This window comes from Muntiacus reevesi, chromosome 18, assembly GCF_963930625.1.
Source record: "Muntiacus reevesi chromosome 18, mMunRee1.1, whole genome shotgun sequence".
NCBI lineage: Eukaryota > Metazoa > Chordata > Mammalia > Artiodactyla > Cervidae > Muntiacus > Muntiacus reevesi.
In genome coordinates, this window is record NC_089266.1 from 12,663,384 (window position 1) to 12,678,514 (window position 15,131).

Genomic DNA, 15,131 nt, shown 5'->3' on the forward strand with positions numbered 1-15,131 from the left:
TTCTATTTTTCATTCTAATCAGTTAACATTCTCTTATGACTCTTACGTGTAGGTGCCTGAAAAATTTTAGAATTAACCTGTTTCTCAATTGCTTCATCATACATAAGTCTATGAAAAAGAATTCCCTCAAAAAGAAATAACATAAATTAGACAAAGTAGACACTGTCAGGAAATAAATGTCTATTTAGTAGATAGGTGAATATTTCCTAGTGTACATACAAAGTCGTAATGTGGAATAAAAATGTGTGCCCTGGGGAATTTTTTTTCTAAAGTAGTGTGAAAATGTGTCCAAAGTAATTCTGTTATGGTTCCTACTTGGTTGGCAAAATGTGCATTTTGATATTTTAGAGTTCCTGGCCATGCTGGCAACAACCCTTGCCAGCCCCCATCTGTAGTTGCTGTTGCTGGAGCCCAAATGTCCAAACCAGAAAGAGCAGAGGCTGGCAGACAGCTCTGTCTCCATGCTCCCTGCTTCTCCACACCTGTCATAAGATGGAGACTTCGATACCAGGGAGCATGGCCCCCTCCTTCAGGCCTCATTGGGCAGCTCCTTCCCATATTCTGTGTTGATGTTTTCTCTATCATGAGGAGAGAACTGTGGGAAGAGGTGTTGTAAGAAATCTGAACAGGAACATCCGTGGCAGTCCAGGGGTTAAGATTCCACACTTCCACTGCAGGGAGCATGGGTTTGATCACTGATTGGGGAGCGAAGATCCCTCATGCCATAAGGTGTGGCCAAAAAAAAAATCTGAACAAAGCAGAGATTGCATTTTTAGCAGGTAGATATACATTAACTGTCCGCATTAAATATGTCATTTCTTTTGTTGTGAACAACTTCATTATTACCAGATGAAAGGGGCCACCTCCTATTTTCTTAAATCAGCCTGTAGGTTGCAACTGAGGGGTCAGTTAGTTGGTTCGGGATACCTGAGCCTCACCTCTGCTCCCGTCCTCGGCAGGCTCACCTCTGTCTAGTCAACCCGTCTTAATCGCCGTGCAGCGACCACTGCCACCGACGATCAAGCCTGTCACCTACACTGTCACCGCCCCTGTGACCACCTCGACTTCCCAGCAGCCTGTGGTGCAGACGGTTCACGTCGTCCACCAGATCCCAGCGGTGTCCGTCACCAGCGTGGCTGGCCTGGCCCCAGCAAACACATACACCGTCGCAGGGCAGGCTGTGGTCACTCAGGCAGCTGTGCTGGCCCCCCCAAAGGCGGAGCCACAAGAGAATGGAGACCACAGAGAAGTAAAAGGTAAGCAGCAGAAGCAGCCACTTTTGGGCAGTTTTTCAAGCTTTTAAAAACCTGCCAGCCTTGTTCACCTGACCCTTTGCTAACATGTTATGTGACATTGTGCTGGAGCAGGGCTGTTTGCCACATGGTTTGTTTTACTTTAAATTAGAGTTCTGTAAGCTACCCAGTAATGTTAGTTGGTGTCATTTTTTTCTCTTCTTTGAATTTAGTGAAAGTAGAACCTATTCCTGCGATTAGCCATGCCACATTAGGTGCTGCTGGCCGGATCATTCAGACGTCACAGACCACCCCTGTCCAGACGGTCACCATAGTGCAGCAGGCACCTCTAGGTCAGCACCAGCTTCCAATAAAAACTGTAACACAAAATGGGACTCACGTGGTGCCAATCCCCGCCGCTGTCCACGGCCAGGTGAACAATGGTAAGCACTGTCTCAGTGGGTAACTGGGTGCTGATAACATGAGTGAAGGTCCTCTACTTTCCTTTTATGAAGCATGGTGTTCAAGGTTTTTGTTCTATTACAATTCTCATTTTTATTTTTTCTGAAGAAATTTTTGCATTTCTAAACTATTGAAAACGGAATAGGAAGTAGCTGGGAAGTAGCTGTGGGAATTGGCTCCCATGTAATTCCCATTGGAGGAGCTATCTGAAGAAGAAAGCATTTCTAAGTACCTTGAGAGATGAAAATACTCCCACCTTTTGCAGACATCTAGGTGTGGCCTAGAGACAGCCTGGCAGCTGGATGGTGGAACCTGACTTCTGTAATGTCCCCTGGGGGCTGTCCCAGCTGATCTGTCCAGAGGCAGTGCCCTCCCCTGGGGCAGGGGGCTGCTTGAGAGTTTCTGATGGTAGAAGATGGTCTGCTGTGCTCTTTGCTCTGAAGGCCCTCAGGAGCCTGTTGACATGGCTCCCCATGGATGTTCTGACATAGATGAGCCTAAGGGAGCTTGACTTTTAAATCAGAAAACAGAGACCCTCCTTCCATCCAGTTCCACGGAGCAGTGTGAAGGGTAGGAGTCCGGCTGGCTATTGAGTCAACTCAAGATTTTTGGGTCCTTGGAGCTTGTGTTCAGACTTCTTAGCTATGGGTTTTCACTCAGGTATGTGAAGTGCATGCTGTCCACAGTGTGGGCTGTTGTGATTCAGCTGCAGGACCTCAAGCAGTAGAATCAGAAGCTTTTGGCTCAAACTAGCTCTCTGTGCCCAGAGATAGTTTCTTTGAAAGAGGTTGGGGAACAGAAGGCTTGATTGTGTTGACCTCTGAATCCTTACTGAGCTATTAAGGGATGGAGACCTGGGACACCGTGTGTGATTCCACTTTCCCCTACTCCTCCCCGAATTTAATAGAGGGACAAGATCTGTAATGTTTTCTAGGGAAGATTAACCAGAGAGGTTTTTGTTTTTAAATAATAGATAACATGCCACCTGTGAATAAATTGGGAAATTTGCAACCAGTTGCCCATTTAAAATGCTTTTTTCCTCAAGCCATGTGTCTCCTAAGTAAGAGTTAGTCAGGCCTCATATTTCTTTTCTCTATGAGTAACTTCGTTGTCACAAGTGGCCCAGATGTGGCAAACCTGGTGATCTTTGGCATGGCTGGAAGCAGATGGTGTTGAGGTGGATGGTCCATTTCTGTTCTGAGCTGTTCCTCTCTGTCTTAAGTCATGAAGACATGGTGTGGGCCAGTGATTCCCAGACATCATGTGACTTAGAATCACTCAATGGCGCTGTCCCAGAGTCCACAATTGAGCAGGTCTGGCCTGGGGCTCAAGAATGTACACTTCTCACGTGTTCCAGACCTTAAAAGAAGCACTGTGCATGTCAGGAACCTTTTATGTCTACCTGTCTAAAGAGTTTAAAAAAATGAGTGTCCCTTTCACATACTTAAATTGGTATCTAAAATTTTTCTTCATAAATTTAATAAGCAAGGAATTAAATTTTCACCATTAAGAATATTGATGTTTAATTTTTGTTACTACTATTTTTTGCTGCACATTGCAGCTTGCAGGAGCTTAGTTCCCTGATCAGAGATTGAACCCTCTCCCTTAGCAGTGAAAGCACAAAGTTGTAACCACTGGACCACCAGGGAATTCCCATTACTGATGTTTTAAAATAACACATCATTCTTTTAAATTTGCTCCTGGCTCTGAATACTGTCCTGATTTGATATCCACTTTCCCATGTGGCTCAGCAGGTAAAGAATCCACCTGCAATGTGGGAGACCTAAATTCAATCCCTGGGTTGAGAAGATCCCCTGGAGAAGGGAAAGGCTACCCACTCCAATATTCTGGCCGGGAGAATTCCATGGACTGTATAGCCCATGGAATCGCAAAGAGTCGGACACGACTGAACGACTTTCACTTTTCACTTCACCCATATATCAGTACACAGATAGGCAGGCTCACCCATCCTCATGGCTAAGTCCCATGCCCTCCACAGATTTTGTGCTAATGCCATATAATTTATGATTGAATGTCATTTACTGAGTACATCTTTGCAAAATGTAGAAATATTAAAGATTTAATTATCTGTGACTATAAGGATTCACTTATCAATTGTTGTAATTGAGTAATTGATCAAAACCAAAATTCAGTTGAGTTCAGTCGCTCAGTTGTGTTCAATTCTTGGTGACCCCATGGACTGCAGCATGCCACGCCTCCATGTCCATCACCAACTCAGCAACTTACTCAGACTCATGTCCTTCTCCTCCCGCCTTCAATCTTTCCCAGCATCAGGGTCTTTTCAAATGTCAGTTCTTCGCATCAGGTTGCCAAAATATTGGAGTTTCAGCTTCAGCATCAGTCCTTCCAAAACCAAAATTTTAATTCTTTTAAAAATTGTATTTGGGAATTCCCTTACAGTTTAGTGGCTAGGACTCCAAGCTTTCAGTGCTGAGGGAGCAGGCCCAGTCCCTGGTCCGGGAACTAAGATTCTGTAAGTCGCACAGCATGGTCAAATAAATCAATTTATTCATTCATTCACTTTTAATAAAGATGCATTTCTCAATACATCTGGGCTTTAAAGAAAACCACACAATTATTATACTGATGGTCACTGCTGGCAATAGTAAACAAAGTGCTGGGTCAACCCTCAGAGATCTTGTTCCTACTTAGAAGAAGGAAGGATAGAAGAAATGCTGAAACTCCTTCCAGTTTTAGTCATCTTTAACAAAAACTATTTTAAGTTATCTGTTAGTGGGAAATTTTATTGGTTCTCCTTCAGTTTAGTTTCAGTCTTTTACTTAGAAATCACTTGGTCTAGAAGAGGATTTGCTACCTAGTCAGTAGTAATTCAGGTTCCCAGTGCCGATGTTGTCACTTTTCCTTTGTTTCAGGCTCCATCTTGACATTTTCATTCCGAGAACCAGCACAGTTGGGTGGCTTTAGAGAGGGGCTGTTGAGAAAGGGGAGGAGGGTGGAGGTGGCAGATCAGCTTTAGGAAGATTGTGTGGGCAAGTGGAAATGGTGTTTTTCCTGAAAACTGGTGTTGGGTGGATGCTGTATGACCCAGCTGTGGCCTCTTTTACCCTTGAAAATCACTCTTGAGAAAGGGAAGTAGTGCCTGTTACTAATGAATTTTGAAGATCAGAAGATTTGATATTTCAGCTTTTTATTGTGGAAAATGACAGACATTCTGGAAATCAGGTCATAGCCAACCTTGTTCATGTTCCCCACCTGCCCTGTCTGCTCCCACCCACGTATGTCATTCCCTGTTTGAGCATGCATCTCTAAAAGATAAGAACTCTCTTTTAATACATAAGCACAATACCATTATTATAGTTTTAAAAATAAACAATAAATTCTTTTATACCCAGTGTCTCCTTAGGATTCAAATCATATGTACTTTTTAAAAATTGTGGTAAAATATACATGCAAAATTTACCATTTTAAAGTATGCAGTTCAGTGGCATTAAGTACATTGACAGTATTTTGAAGACATCACCTCTAACTAGCTGAAAAGCATTTTCATCACCCCAAAAGGAAACCTCATACCTGTTAAGCAGTTACTCCTCATTCCCCACTTACCTTAGTCCCTGGTAACCACTGATCTACTTTGTGAATTTACCTGTGCTGGATATTTCCTATAAATGGGATCATATGAATTGTGGCTGTTGTTAACTGGCCTCCTTAATGTTTTGCGGTTCACCCACGTTACAGTGTGCGTAAGCACATCACTTCTTAGCTGAGTGTGTTTCCCTTTCATTTGCTCATCGGTTCATGGGTGTTTGGGTCATTTCCACCTTCCGGCTATTTGGAATAATGCTGTGACATTCGTGTAGCGTATTGGTTTGAATCCTTGTTCTCATTTCTTTTGGGTGTATACCTAGGAGTGAAATTGCTGAGTTGTATGGTAAATCTATGTTTAATTTATTGAGTAGCCATCAAAATGATTTCCACAACAGGCACAGCAATGTAACATTCCATCCTCAATGAGGTATAAGGGTTCTATTTTTCATCCTCACTTGATATTTTCTCCTTTTATTTTTAATCATGGTCATCTTAATTGTGGTTTTGATTTGCATTTCCCTTGTGACTAATGATGTTGAGCATCTTTTCATGTGCTCGTTGGTTATTTTATAGCGTCTTTGAAGAAATGTCTAAATCCTTAACACTATTTTTTTCTAAAGTGGGTTATTTGTCTTTGTTGTTGAGTTATAGGAACTCTTTATATATTCTAGATACTAGGTCCTGATCAGATACAGGTATCCCCTGCTATTTAAAAGTAGAGTTCCCATGAAACCTGAGAACATGTCTAGCTAATGGAGGTACAAAATGAGTCAAGATAGAGCACAAATGCTCACAGACACTGTTCAAAGTTCTGCTGTCTTGATGCTGAGATGGAGTGTGGTTCCTGGGGAGGTGTTTGGCCGTGCCATTCACTGCTTGGGGTGCTGCTGCCTTTAAGGGCTTGCTGCAAAACGAGTGGTAAGCATTATTTTTGCTTTCCCCCTTTCTCCATAGAAGTGAAAATTCTTTAGATTTCTTTCCATTAGCGAAAATGGGTAGTGATGTAGTTATTTCATAAAAGCAAAGTGGCATAAAGGAAACTTTTACAAAAGGGAGGATACTTGTGTATGATTTGCAAATATTTCCTTCCATTCAGTAAGTTTATCTTTTCACTTTCTTGATAGTATCTTTAATGTACAAAAGTTTTTAAGTTTGATTAAGTCCAGTTTATTTTCCCTTTTGTTACTTGTGCATTTGGTGAGAAGAATTCATTGCCAGACCTTAGGTCGTGAAGACTTACACCTTCCCCTGTGTTTTCTTCTAAGAGTTTTATAGTTTAGCTCTTACATTCAGATCTTTGATCTATTTTGAGTTAATTCTTGTATCTCATGCAAGCCCCTTTCTTCATATTTTGCATGCGGAGATCCAGTTTTCCCAGGACCACTTGTAGAGACTGTTGTTTCCCCATTAAATGGTCTTGTCTCTGCTGCTGAAAATCAGTTGACTTCAGCTGTATGAGTTTATTTCTCTCGGTTCTGTTTCATTGATTCTCGTGTCTGTCCTTATGCCATAATCATGCTGCTTTGACTAGTCTAGCTTGGTAGAAAATTTTGGAGTCAGGAATTATGAATTTTAAGATCAGCTTTTCCAGTTCTTGGGGGAAATATTGGAATTTTGATAGGATTGCATTAAATCTGTAGATTGCTTTGGGTAGTATTGCCACCTTAACAGTATTAAGTTCCCTCATCCTTGAGCATGAAATATCTGTCCGTTTATTTAGGTCTTTAATTTCTTCAACAGTGTTTTATAGTTGTCACTATAGAAGTCCTACAGTGTTTAAGTCTTAGTTAAAATTCTTCCTATTTCTTTTGAATGTTTTTCTAAATGGAATTGTTTTCATAATTTTATTTTGAGATTGTTCATTGCTACTGTATAAAAATACAACTGATTTTTTTGCATGTTGATCTTGTACCTTGGACATTTGCTGATTATATGAGTTTTTTTTTTTTTTTTTTTTAATATATGAGTTTTTTATTTGGGGTTTCTTTATGTGGACTTATTAGGATTTTCTATATATAAAGACTACATCATATGCCAGTAGAGGTAGTTTTACTTCCTTTCCCATTTGGATGCCTTTTATTTCCCTTTCCTGCCCAGCTGCCCATAGGACTTCCAGTAAAGTGTGGATTAGTGTTGGCAAACGAGCATCCTTGATTTTGAGAGAAGCATCCAGTCTCTCAGCATTGACACTGACTAACTGTGGGTTATCATATGTGTTATATTGTCCTTTAGTCTATCAAAACAGTGTATTCTGTTAATTTTATATGTTGAACCACCCTTTCATTTCTGGAATAAATCTCACTTGGTGATGGTGTGTGATCATTTTAATATGCTGTTGAATTCAGTTTGCTAGTATTTAGTTTGAGGATATTTACATCAGTATTCATCAGGGATATTGGTTTGAATTTTCTCATATGGGCTTTGGCTGGCTTTGGTATCTGGGTAGTGCTGGCCTCGTAGATGAATTTGAAAGTCAGGCTCAGGCCATTGTGTATTGGAATCTCTTCTTGGCACTTTCTGGGGCTGCTCATACTGCTCCCCAAGAAACCCAACATGCTCTGGACACTTCAGCCCCTTCTGCACTGGACCACAATTCTGGTCATATTTAGTCCATCTTTGTGGAGATTCTGCTGCCCTTGACCTCCAACTTAGGGGGTGGTGGTTTTGGGAAGAAAGGAGTCTTTGCCCTGCTGACAGTGTTCCCCTGTGACCAGCATTTCCCTTGTCATCCTGAAGAGCCTCTGCTATGCTCACAGGTACTGTTCCCGTCTCCCCGTCCCACAAAAACTGGCCCTGGCCAGCCTCCAGCCTGTGCTGCGCTGGGTCCAGGTCCTGGTGCTGAGGAGGCAAAAGGGTTTTATGGAAACCTGGGCTGTCTGCCCAGTGGTGTGCTCTTTTAACTGCCCCTGGCCTTCTCCGGGAACCACGGGTTAGGTTGTGGATGCAGCAGGCAGGGCGCCCACCGGACCAGCATGGCCTCCTGCTGGCGTGTGGGCAGGAGCTGCTTGGACTTGGTGGCGCAGCCAGGTTAGCACTGAGGCAGCATTGCTCCAGGGCAATATTCTGCCTCTGCACCTGCGGCACCTGCCCTGGGTGAAGCTGTTGCTTGGCGGGACTCCTGGGAGGTGGTTCCACACACACACTTGAGCGCCCGTACCTGGATGCCATATTTGCAGATTTCTTGCAGATCGCTGAAATTTACTTATAACTCCCAAGCCAACACTGTGTGCTGTCACAGTCCTTTGCGGGCTTGTGCAGAGCAGCAAGGTGTTTGAGTTCGGCATGCTGGCTCCCAGCAGAGCAGGATGTGGTAACACCCATCTCCTTGTTTCAGCTCCCACTGTGAACATGTGTCTTTCTCACTGTTTCTTTTTTTTTTTTAATTATTTTATCTTTGGCTGTGTTGGGTCTTTGTTGCTGCATGGGCTTCTCTCTAGTTACTATGAATGGCGACCGCTCTCTAGTTATGGTGTGCTGGCTTCTCTTTGCTGTGGTGTCTTGTTGCAGAGCACGGGCTCCAGGGCCTGGGTTTCAATAATGGTGGTACACAGGCTTAACTGCCCAACAGCACGTGGGATCTTCCCGAAGCAGGGATTGAACTGGTGTCCTCTGCATTGCCAGGCAGGTTCTTAACTAACTGGAGCATCAGGGAAGCCCCCCACTGTTGCTGAGGGCCATGTGTTTCATGTTTTGTGCTTCTTTGTGATGGTTTTGCTATTTAAAGTGGGCTCTGGGCCTGGTTCTGAGAAGGCCTGGAGTGTTCTAGGCACGAAGGTTGTGATGTGCCTTATGGGGAAAATACAGGCATGAGTTCCATGTTAATGAATAAACAGTATAGGTTAAGTTGTCTTTAATCAAAAAACACATAAGACTGGGTATGTGTTGATCAGCTGGTAAGCCCTACCCTGTGTTCCCCTAAGACAGTGGCTCAGTAGCCTCCAGCCTGATGTCCCGTCTGGTCTGGCTCACCTCGGGGCTCTGACTGAGTCACAGCCGTGTCAGGCACCTCTCAGGAGCAGTGGTGCTGTGCTGTAGCAGGAAGCATGTCCCTGAGTTACACTCAGACAGGTGTGGGGTCTCTGCCTGAGCGGGGAGGGCATCCCAGGACACTGACAGACCTGCAGGGCCAGGGCCTGCTGGTGCGGGAAGCAGGCAAGCTGGGGGGCCAGTGATGAAGATGGGTGTTTTGGGAGCATTCACAGCCACAACAAGGCTGCAGAGGATCAGTCTGGACGCTGTGCCACCACCCAGGTTGTAGCTGCTGGCCTCTGCCTATATGTGGACTATGCTCATGGATGGGCGGGGAGTATGGGGGCTCAGGACGGTCCTGGCGTCCCCTTGAAAGGTGGCCCTGGAGTTGAGTTCCCATCCTGCTGAGGCACCACGTGACTGAGGGCCAGGCACCCCAACAGGAACACAGTGCTCCTCCTGCTTGGTGGGCACCTGTGAGACCTCACAGGGGTGAGTCCCAGTGTAGTGTATCATCACAGCCACCCTCCCACCCTTAGAAAAGGAAGCTGTCTTTCCAGGCAGGTGCCTTGAGCTCTGGTTATTGCCATGGGCACAGGGAGGGCACATTTTGATGCTCGGTGCTCATGGAGGGGCGGGGAGGTGGGATGAGACTGCCTATGAGGCAGGCTCTCCGCCCAGACCTCAGTCCCAGGCCCACACCTGCCTTTCACTAGTGTGGTTATGGTTGTGCTGTTTCTTCAATGACTCATTTGGGTTGGATGTGGAGTCCTGGGGCAACACTGCGTATTTAGGTGACATCCCACCTGCTCGCTGTGGCCTAAGTGCCCCTTTGCCGTCTTCCTTCTGAGACTTCTCTGCCCCTCTCAGGCTCCCTCACTGCCCAGGTCCTTTCCTTTCACCTTTCCTAAGGGTTTACAGATCAGTTAGTGGAAGACCCTGCTCAGCATGGCCTAGGAACCACACCATGCCTGCTTGAGAATCCGGGACCCAGGCCCCACCTACAGTCTTGCCTCCCATAGAGAGGGCGCCTTGCCTCCCAAAGAGCAGGCCCTGCGGCCCTGCCCCACCGCACCAGCCTGTTCTTCCAGTCACATGATTTTTCAGGCTTTGACCATTTGTCTTGATCTACCGTTAACTTCATTCTGCCCTGATTCATTGCTACATCCTCCTGAAATAGCATTTTTATTCAAGCCAGAATTTTGTGGGACGTCTTCCAAACTCGCCAGGGCTCTCTCTGTGTCTCCACCATGGACTACAGCAGTGAAGTGTGTGTCGTGCTGGAAGAACCCAGATTTCATTGCTGTGCTGCCCCCACATCTCACAGGTCCTTATCCATGAAGGTGACACAGCAGTCATTCTCAAGAGATGACGGTGGAGATGGCAGAGGCCCCATGGTAACCAGGGTCCTGCTGCCAGTCCCCTTGCTCCCTAAAGACATGATTGTGTGAATTTTCCTATACAAAAGCCTACTGGGAGTTTAATTGGAATGGTGTTGAATCTGGAGATGAGGGTGGGGGCAGTGTTGAAACTCCCCTGTCTTTGACCTCAGTGTGTGTTCTGTGGCTTCCCATCTGTTTCAGTTTGCAAACTACCCCCTACGCCGTCTCTTCACTTAGCTTCAAGTTCCATTTCTTGGAAGGAAATTCTGTAGTCCCCCTGTGCTAGCTAAAGCGATACATTAGAATACCTAGAGTTGTAAAGCTTGATGTAAAGCCCTTATGCTTATAGCCCTTATGCAGCATGTAAAGCAAACTGTCATGAGCTACTGCAGCATTAACCTCAAGTTACTAACATCAGGGAAGCAAGACAGCACACACGTCACTGCCGGGACTCAGGCATGCTCGTGAGATGAGGTCGCTGTTCCAGGGTCTTTGGGTGCACAGCTTTCTCCATCTGGCCGCCTGCTGCCATGGTCCTGAACCTCCTTTGGGGCCCGAAGGGACTGGGTAGGGGGGCAGGGGTCTTCCTGGACAGGATGCTGCCTCTCCAGGTCGCTCCTCCAGCACACACCCTGCCCTACCCCCACCCCCACTGTGGTAAATAGCCCAGGCCCAGTCTGCCTTCCCACTTGAAGGAAGAGCACTTCTAGGTGTGGGATGACCTTCGGTTCATCTGTTGCGGTTTGCCTGGTTATGCAGAGCGTGAGGCAGGTGTGATCAGAGGTGGTGGAGCCCATGTGCCAGTGGGAGTCCGGGAGGAGGAAGGGCCTCTCCATGATGACCAGAGAGAGAATGGGCTTGGGTGGAGGGGTATGGGGAAGCCAGCCTAGGGCTCGCTGGAGCTCCCTCCCCTGACAGGCTTGGAGCAGGTATGTGGCTCAGATGCAGGCTTAGCTTGCTACACCCCAGTCCCCTCCTGGGCTTGGGGGCCCTGCATCAAGGAGAAGCCAATAGCGGCCCCTTGGCCAAAACAGTAAAGCCATCTGCCCTGTGTCCTACCTCTGCCTCAGTCCTCTGCCCTCCGCCCTCCCCCCTTCAGCAAGGCAACCCACCATTGGAAGCAATAAACAGATGCTGTGCATTCATAGAAAGACTCACTGTTCACACTGTTAACATGTGGTGGGGTTTCTGATCCCCAGGGGCCTGGCAGGGACAAGCGTCCACCCAGACGCACTGCCCTGACTCCCTGTCTCTCTGCAGCAGCAGCGAGTCCCCTGCACATGCTGGCGACACATGCCTCAGCCTCCGCCTCCCTGCCCACCAAGCGCCAGAACGGCGACCCCGCGGAGCAGCCGGAGCTGAAGCGAGTCAAGACGGAAGACGGCGAGGGTCTCGTCATCGCCCTGAGCGTGGATGCGCCGCCGGCTGCCATGCGGGAGAAGGGCGTCCAGAACTAGCGGCCGGGAGAGCATTTCTCACTTTAATGTCAACTCTGTGGTGCCAAAAGGAGACACTGCCTCTCACCGACGCTCGGAGCGTGTTCCCTCGGTGGGTAGAGGGCCCTGCGGTTGGACTTCACCTCAGCACTGGAAACACAAACCCAGGTGGCCTTAAAACTCCTTAAGTTAAAAGACTGAAGTCGCCCCTGAACACCAGAACCACAAACAGCAAAGCCGGGCTCCGGCAGTGTCTCCCCGCCCAGTGCTCAGCTCAGCTCAGCTCGCAGTAGAGGCTCACGGTCCTTCCCAGGGAGGACACGCCCGGTGCGAGCAGACCTGCTGGGCCTGGGCCGGAGCCACCCCACCGCCCGCTGCCAGTAGACAAGACAGTATTTTGTTGTTCACATGTGGAATTAGAATATTTTGAGGTGTACTTTCTTTCTTTACAAAATAATGGGGTCTTTGACATTTCAGATCACTCCATTTCTACTCTGGAAATTTTGGAATCACACAGGACGTTTTGTGTGGATTTCATTTGGGGAGAAGAAACAATGTAGTTTTGTTTGTTTTTGTTGTTTGTTTTCAGCCTATGGAATGATTTACTTTTGTCTGTCCTGTTTAAGTCAGATGGAGCTACTTGACATCTGCAAATTTCCCATGTTAGAGCAGTTACCTGATGAATTTAATCCTCCTCCATTTCCATGTGTAGGACGGACATACAGACGGACACCTGTGGGCCACTTGTAACCCTGACGGAAAGAGCTGCCAGGCTCCTGGAGCTGCACTTACCCATTTCTCTTTCTTGCTACTTTTTGTTGTTTGTTTCTTTGTGTTGACTTTGTCCCTGGCATAATTTTCCACTCTAAGTAAAACAAGTCTCCTACGTATTGTGTATGTTTAAAACAACAGAACTGTTACTTCTTCATTTGGAAAAAAAAGATTCAATCTTTTATCACACACCGTTTTCAAACAAAGGTCACAGATTTCTCCGTGACACATTCGCTATTTTAGGTGCCGTCACCAGCTCTCGGCATCGTCCAGCCAGCCGGCCGCCCCGTGATGTTGTGGTTTGCCCCCTCACGGCAGGAGCGGCTGCTGGGGTGGGGCAGAAGCTGCCTGTTAACAAGAGGGTCTTGGAAGCAGGCGCCCTCCATCCGGTAAGCGTTGGAAACACCTAGGTTGCTTTCTGATTTGTAATAGGAAATTCCCCTCAACCTTCTAGAACTGAATCTAATACTAAGGCTGACTTCTCTCCTATAAAAAATAAAAGCGAGAGAAAAGGAAACAAAGGGGAGAGAATGAGAGCTCGGAGGTCCACTCGGCTCAGCCCACGTTCCTCTGGAGGAAAGCCACTCGCCGTTCCAGAGGCTTCTGGGGCCAGAGCTGAGCAGCATGCAGACAGAAAGAGGGCTCTGGCCTTACTGTGCATTTTTAAATGTCATCATCATAACGTTATTTATTTAAATGTAGTTATTTTGGTATTTAATTTTTTTTAAAGAGAGGAAACAAAAAAAAACCCCTGTATTTTCCTGATGGAATGAAACGGCTCAGAATGGTATATTTAGGCAATTTTAAAACATTTATTATTTACCTAAAGACCAAATATGATAAATCTGTTCTAAGTATTGTGTGTCAATCCACGGTATGGAGCTGTCACAATGTTATTACAGATAATGCATATTAAAATTATGAAATTACTGCACACTAGCTGGATTTATAACTCAGCCATTTAAAAAATAAAAACAAAACCATCATGTGAATGAGACCACGTGTGTGACAGTAGCAAAATCTAACTTGCAGACTGAAGCACGGACGGATCAGAGCACCTCAGGGCAGCAATCTACATCTCCCGGGCACTTTACAGATACCTTGGAATGTATATTTTTATTTGTCTTTTTACACAGAAGGTTTGCAATTTGAAAAGTAATTCAGATGTGCTGTGTCCTGTTTGTGGGGTTGGGTCACTCTGCTGAGTGCTCCAGACTTGTCAGTCATGGGCCACTGCAGCCCCCTGACCGTGAGCTCTGGGGAGGTGAGTGGACAAGACCACCTTGGTAGGGAGACGACTCTGGCGACACTAAGCAGATGCCTCGTGTGTTGCCCAGGAGACGCGTATCCACCACCATCCCGAAAGACCCTGGTAGACTTTCCCTGTGTAGGCCCAGTCTATCAGTTGATTATTTCTGAGCCTAAAATGTAGACTTTTGGGGTTTGGAGGGATTTCTGCTGGGTTTATACGTAAGAAAAGTACCCTGTTCTCAAATCTAAAGGGAGAAGAATAGTTTTGCTGCCGGGAGCTAGAGCATGTCTTTTTCAAAGGTGAGGTGTTCTCTTTCCTTTTTCCTGCTGTCTTGGCTTATTCATTGGCACATAGATATTTAAGAATATCAAGGAGAAGGCAGGGGGATAAAACATAGATTAACAAACTGCCGTGTCCTGGGCAGTTTTTAAAATGTTTGAATTTAGCTGTGAATTTCGTTCAACACCTGGGAGTCACTGAGCTTGTGTCCTTGTGGCCCCACTTGATGCCTGGTGCTACATCAACTAGTCACATTGCACTTAACTCCCGCCCAGCAGTCCACTGGTGGTTCCTAAATGTCATTTCGGAAAGTCTCTGCTTTGACCTTTGCCAAACTTCTGAGCTCCCTCAGGGACTAGAAACTTCATTTCAGCAGCTTTGCCCTGAACCAGACAAAAATACAAAAGGGAAACTCATATGTGATCCAAGTGATGTGGCGTATCCCAAGGTATCCGTGCATGATTTAGGATTGATCTTCCTCTCGTGTCAGTAGAGTCTCCACTCAGACAGTTGAACTCCTTAAATGCATCACCCCTCACATCATCCTTTCCTAGAACAACAGAGTAGGCGAGGCCACGGTCGGAAGGGGGTGGGGCGTGTCAGGACTTGGGATTTCTGTGCTATTCGACTACAAGGAGACAAGTGACAATCTTCAAGTCCTAACCTCCACTATTCTAGAAAGTATAGTGGTGATTTGTGTGCAAAGGTTTGAAATTTTAAAAGTACCAAGTTCCTGAAATTCAATAAAATATTTTTATTAATTTTAATTGAATACAGAGTA

The 15,131-nt window shown here is 46.0% G+C and overlaps 1 protein-coding gene across 1 annotated transcript in view; it reads left to right on the plus strand.

Moving 5' to 3' along the window:
- Positions 1–15,117, plus strand: part of FOXK2 (forkhead box K2) — a 50,593-nt gene extending 35,476 nt beyond the window's left edge. The window contains exons 7-9 of the mRNA XM_065908768.1: positions 960–1,256; positions 1,466–1,675; positions 11,873–15,117. Of these exons, the coding sequence (XP_065764840.1) occupies positions 960–1,256; positions 1,466–1,675; positions 11,873–12,069 (704 nt within the window). The 3' untranslated portion in view covers positions 12,070–15,117. The remainder of the gene's footprint in view (positions 1–959; positions 1,257–1,465; positions 1,676–11,872) is intronic.
- Positions 15,118–15,131: the final 14 nt, after the last annotated feature.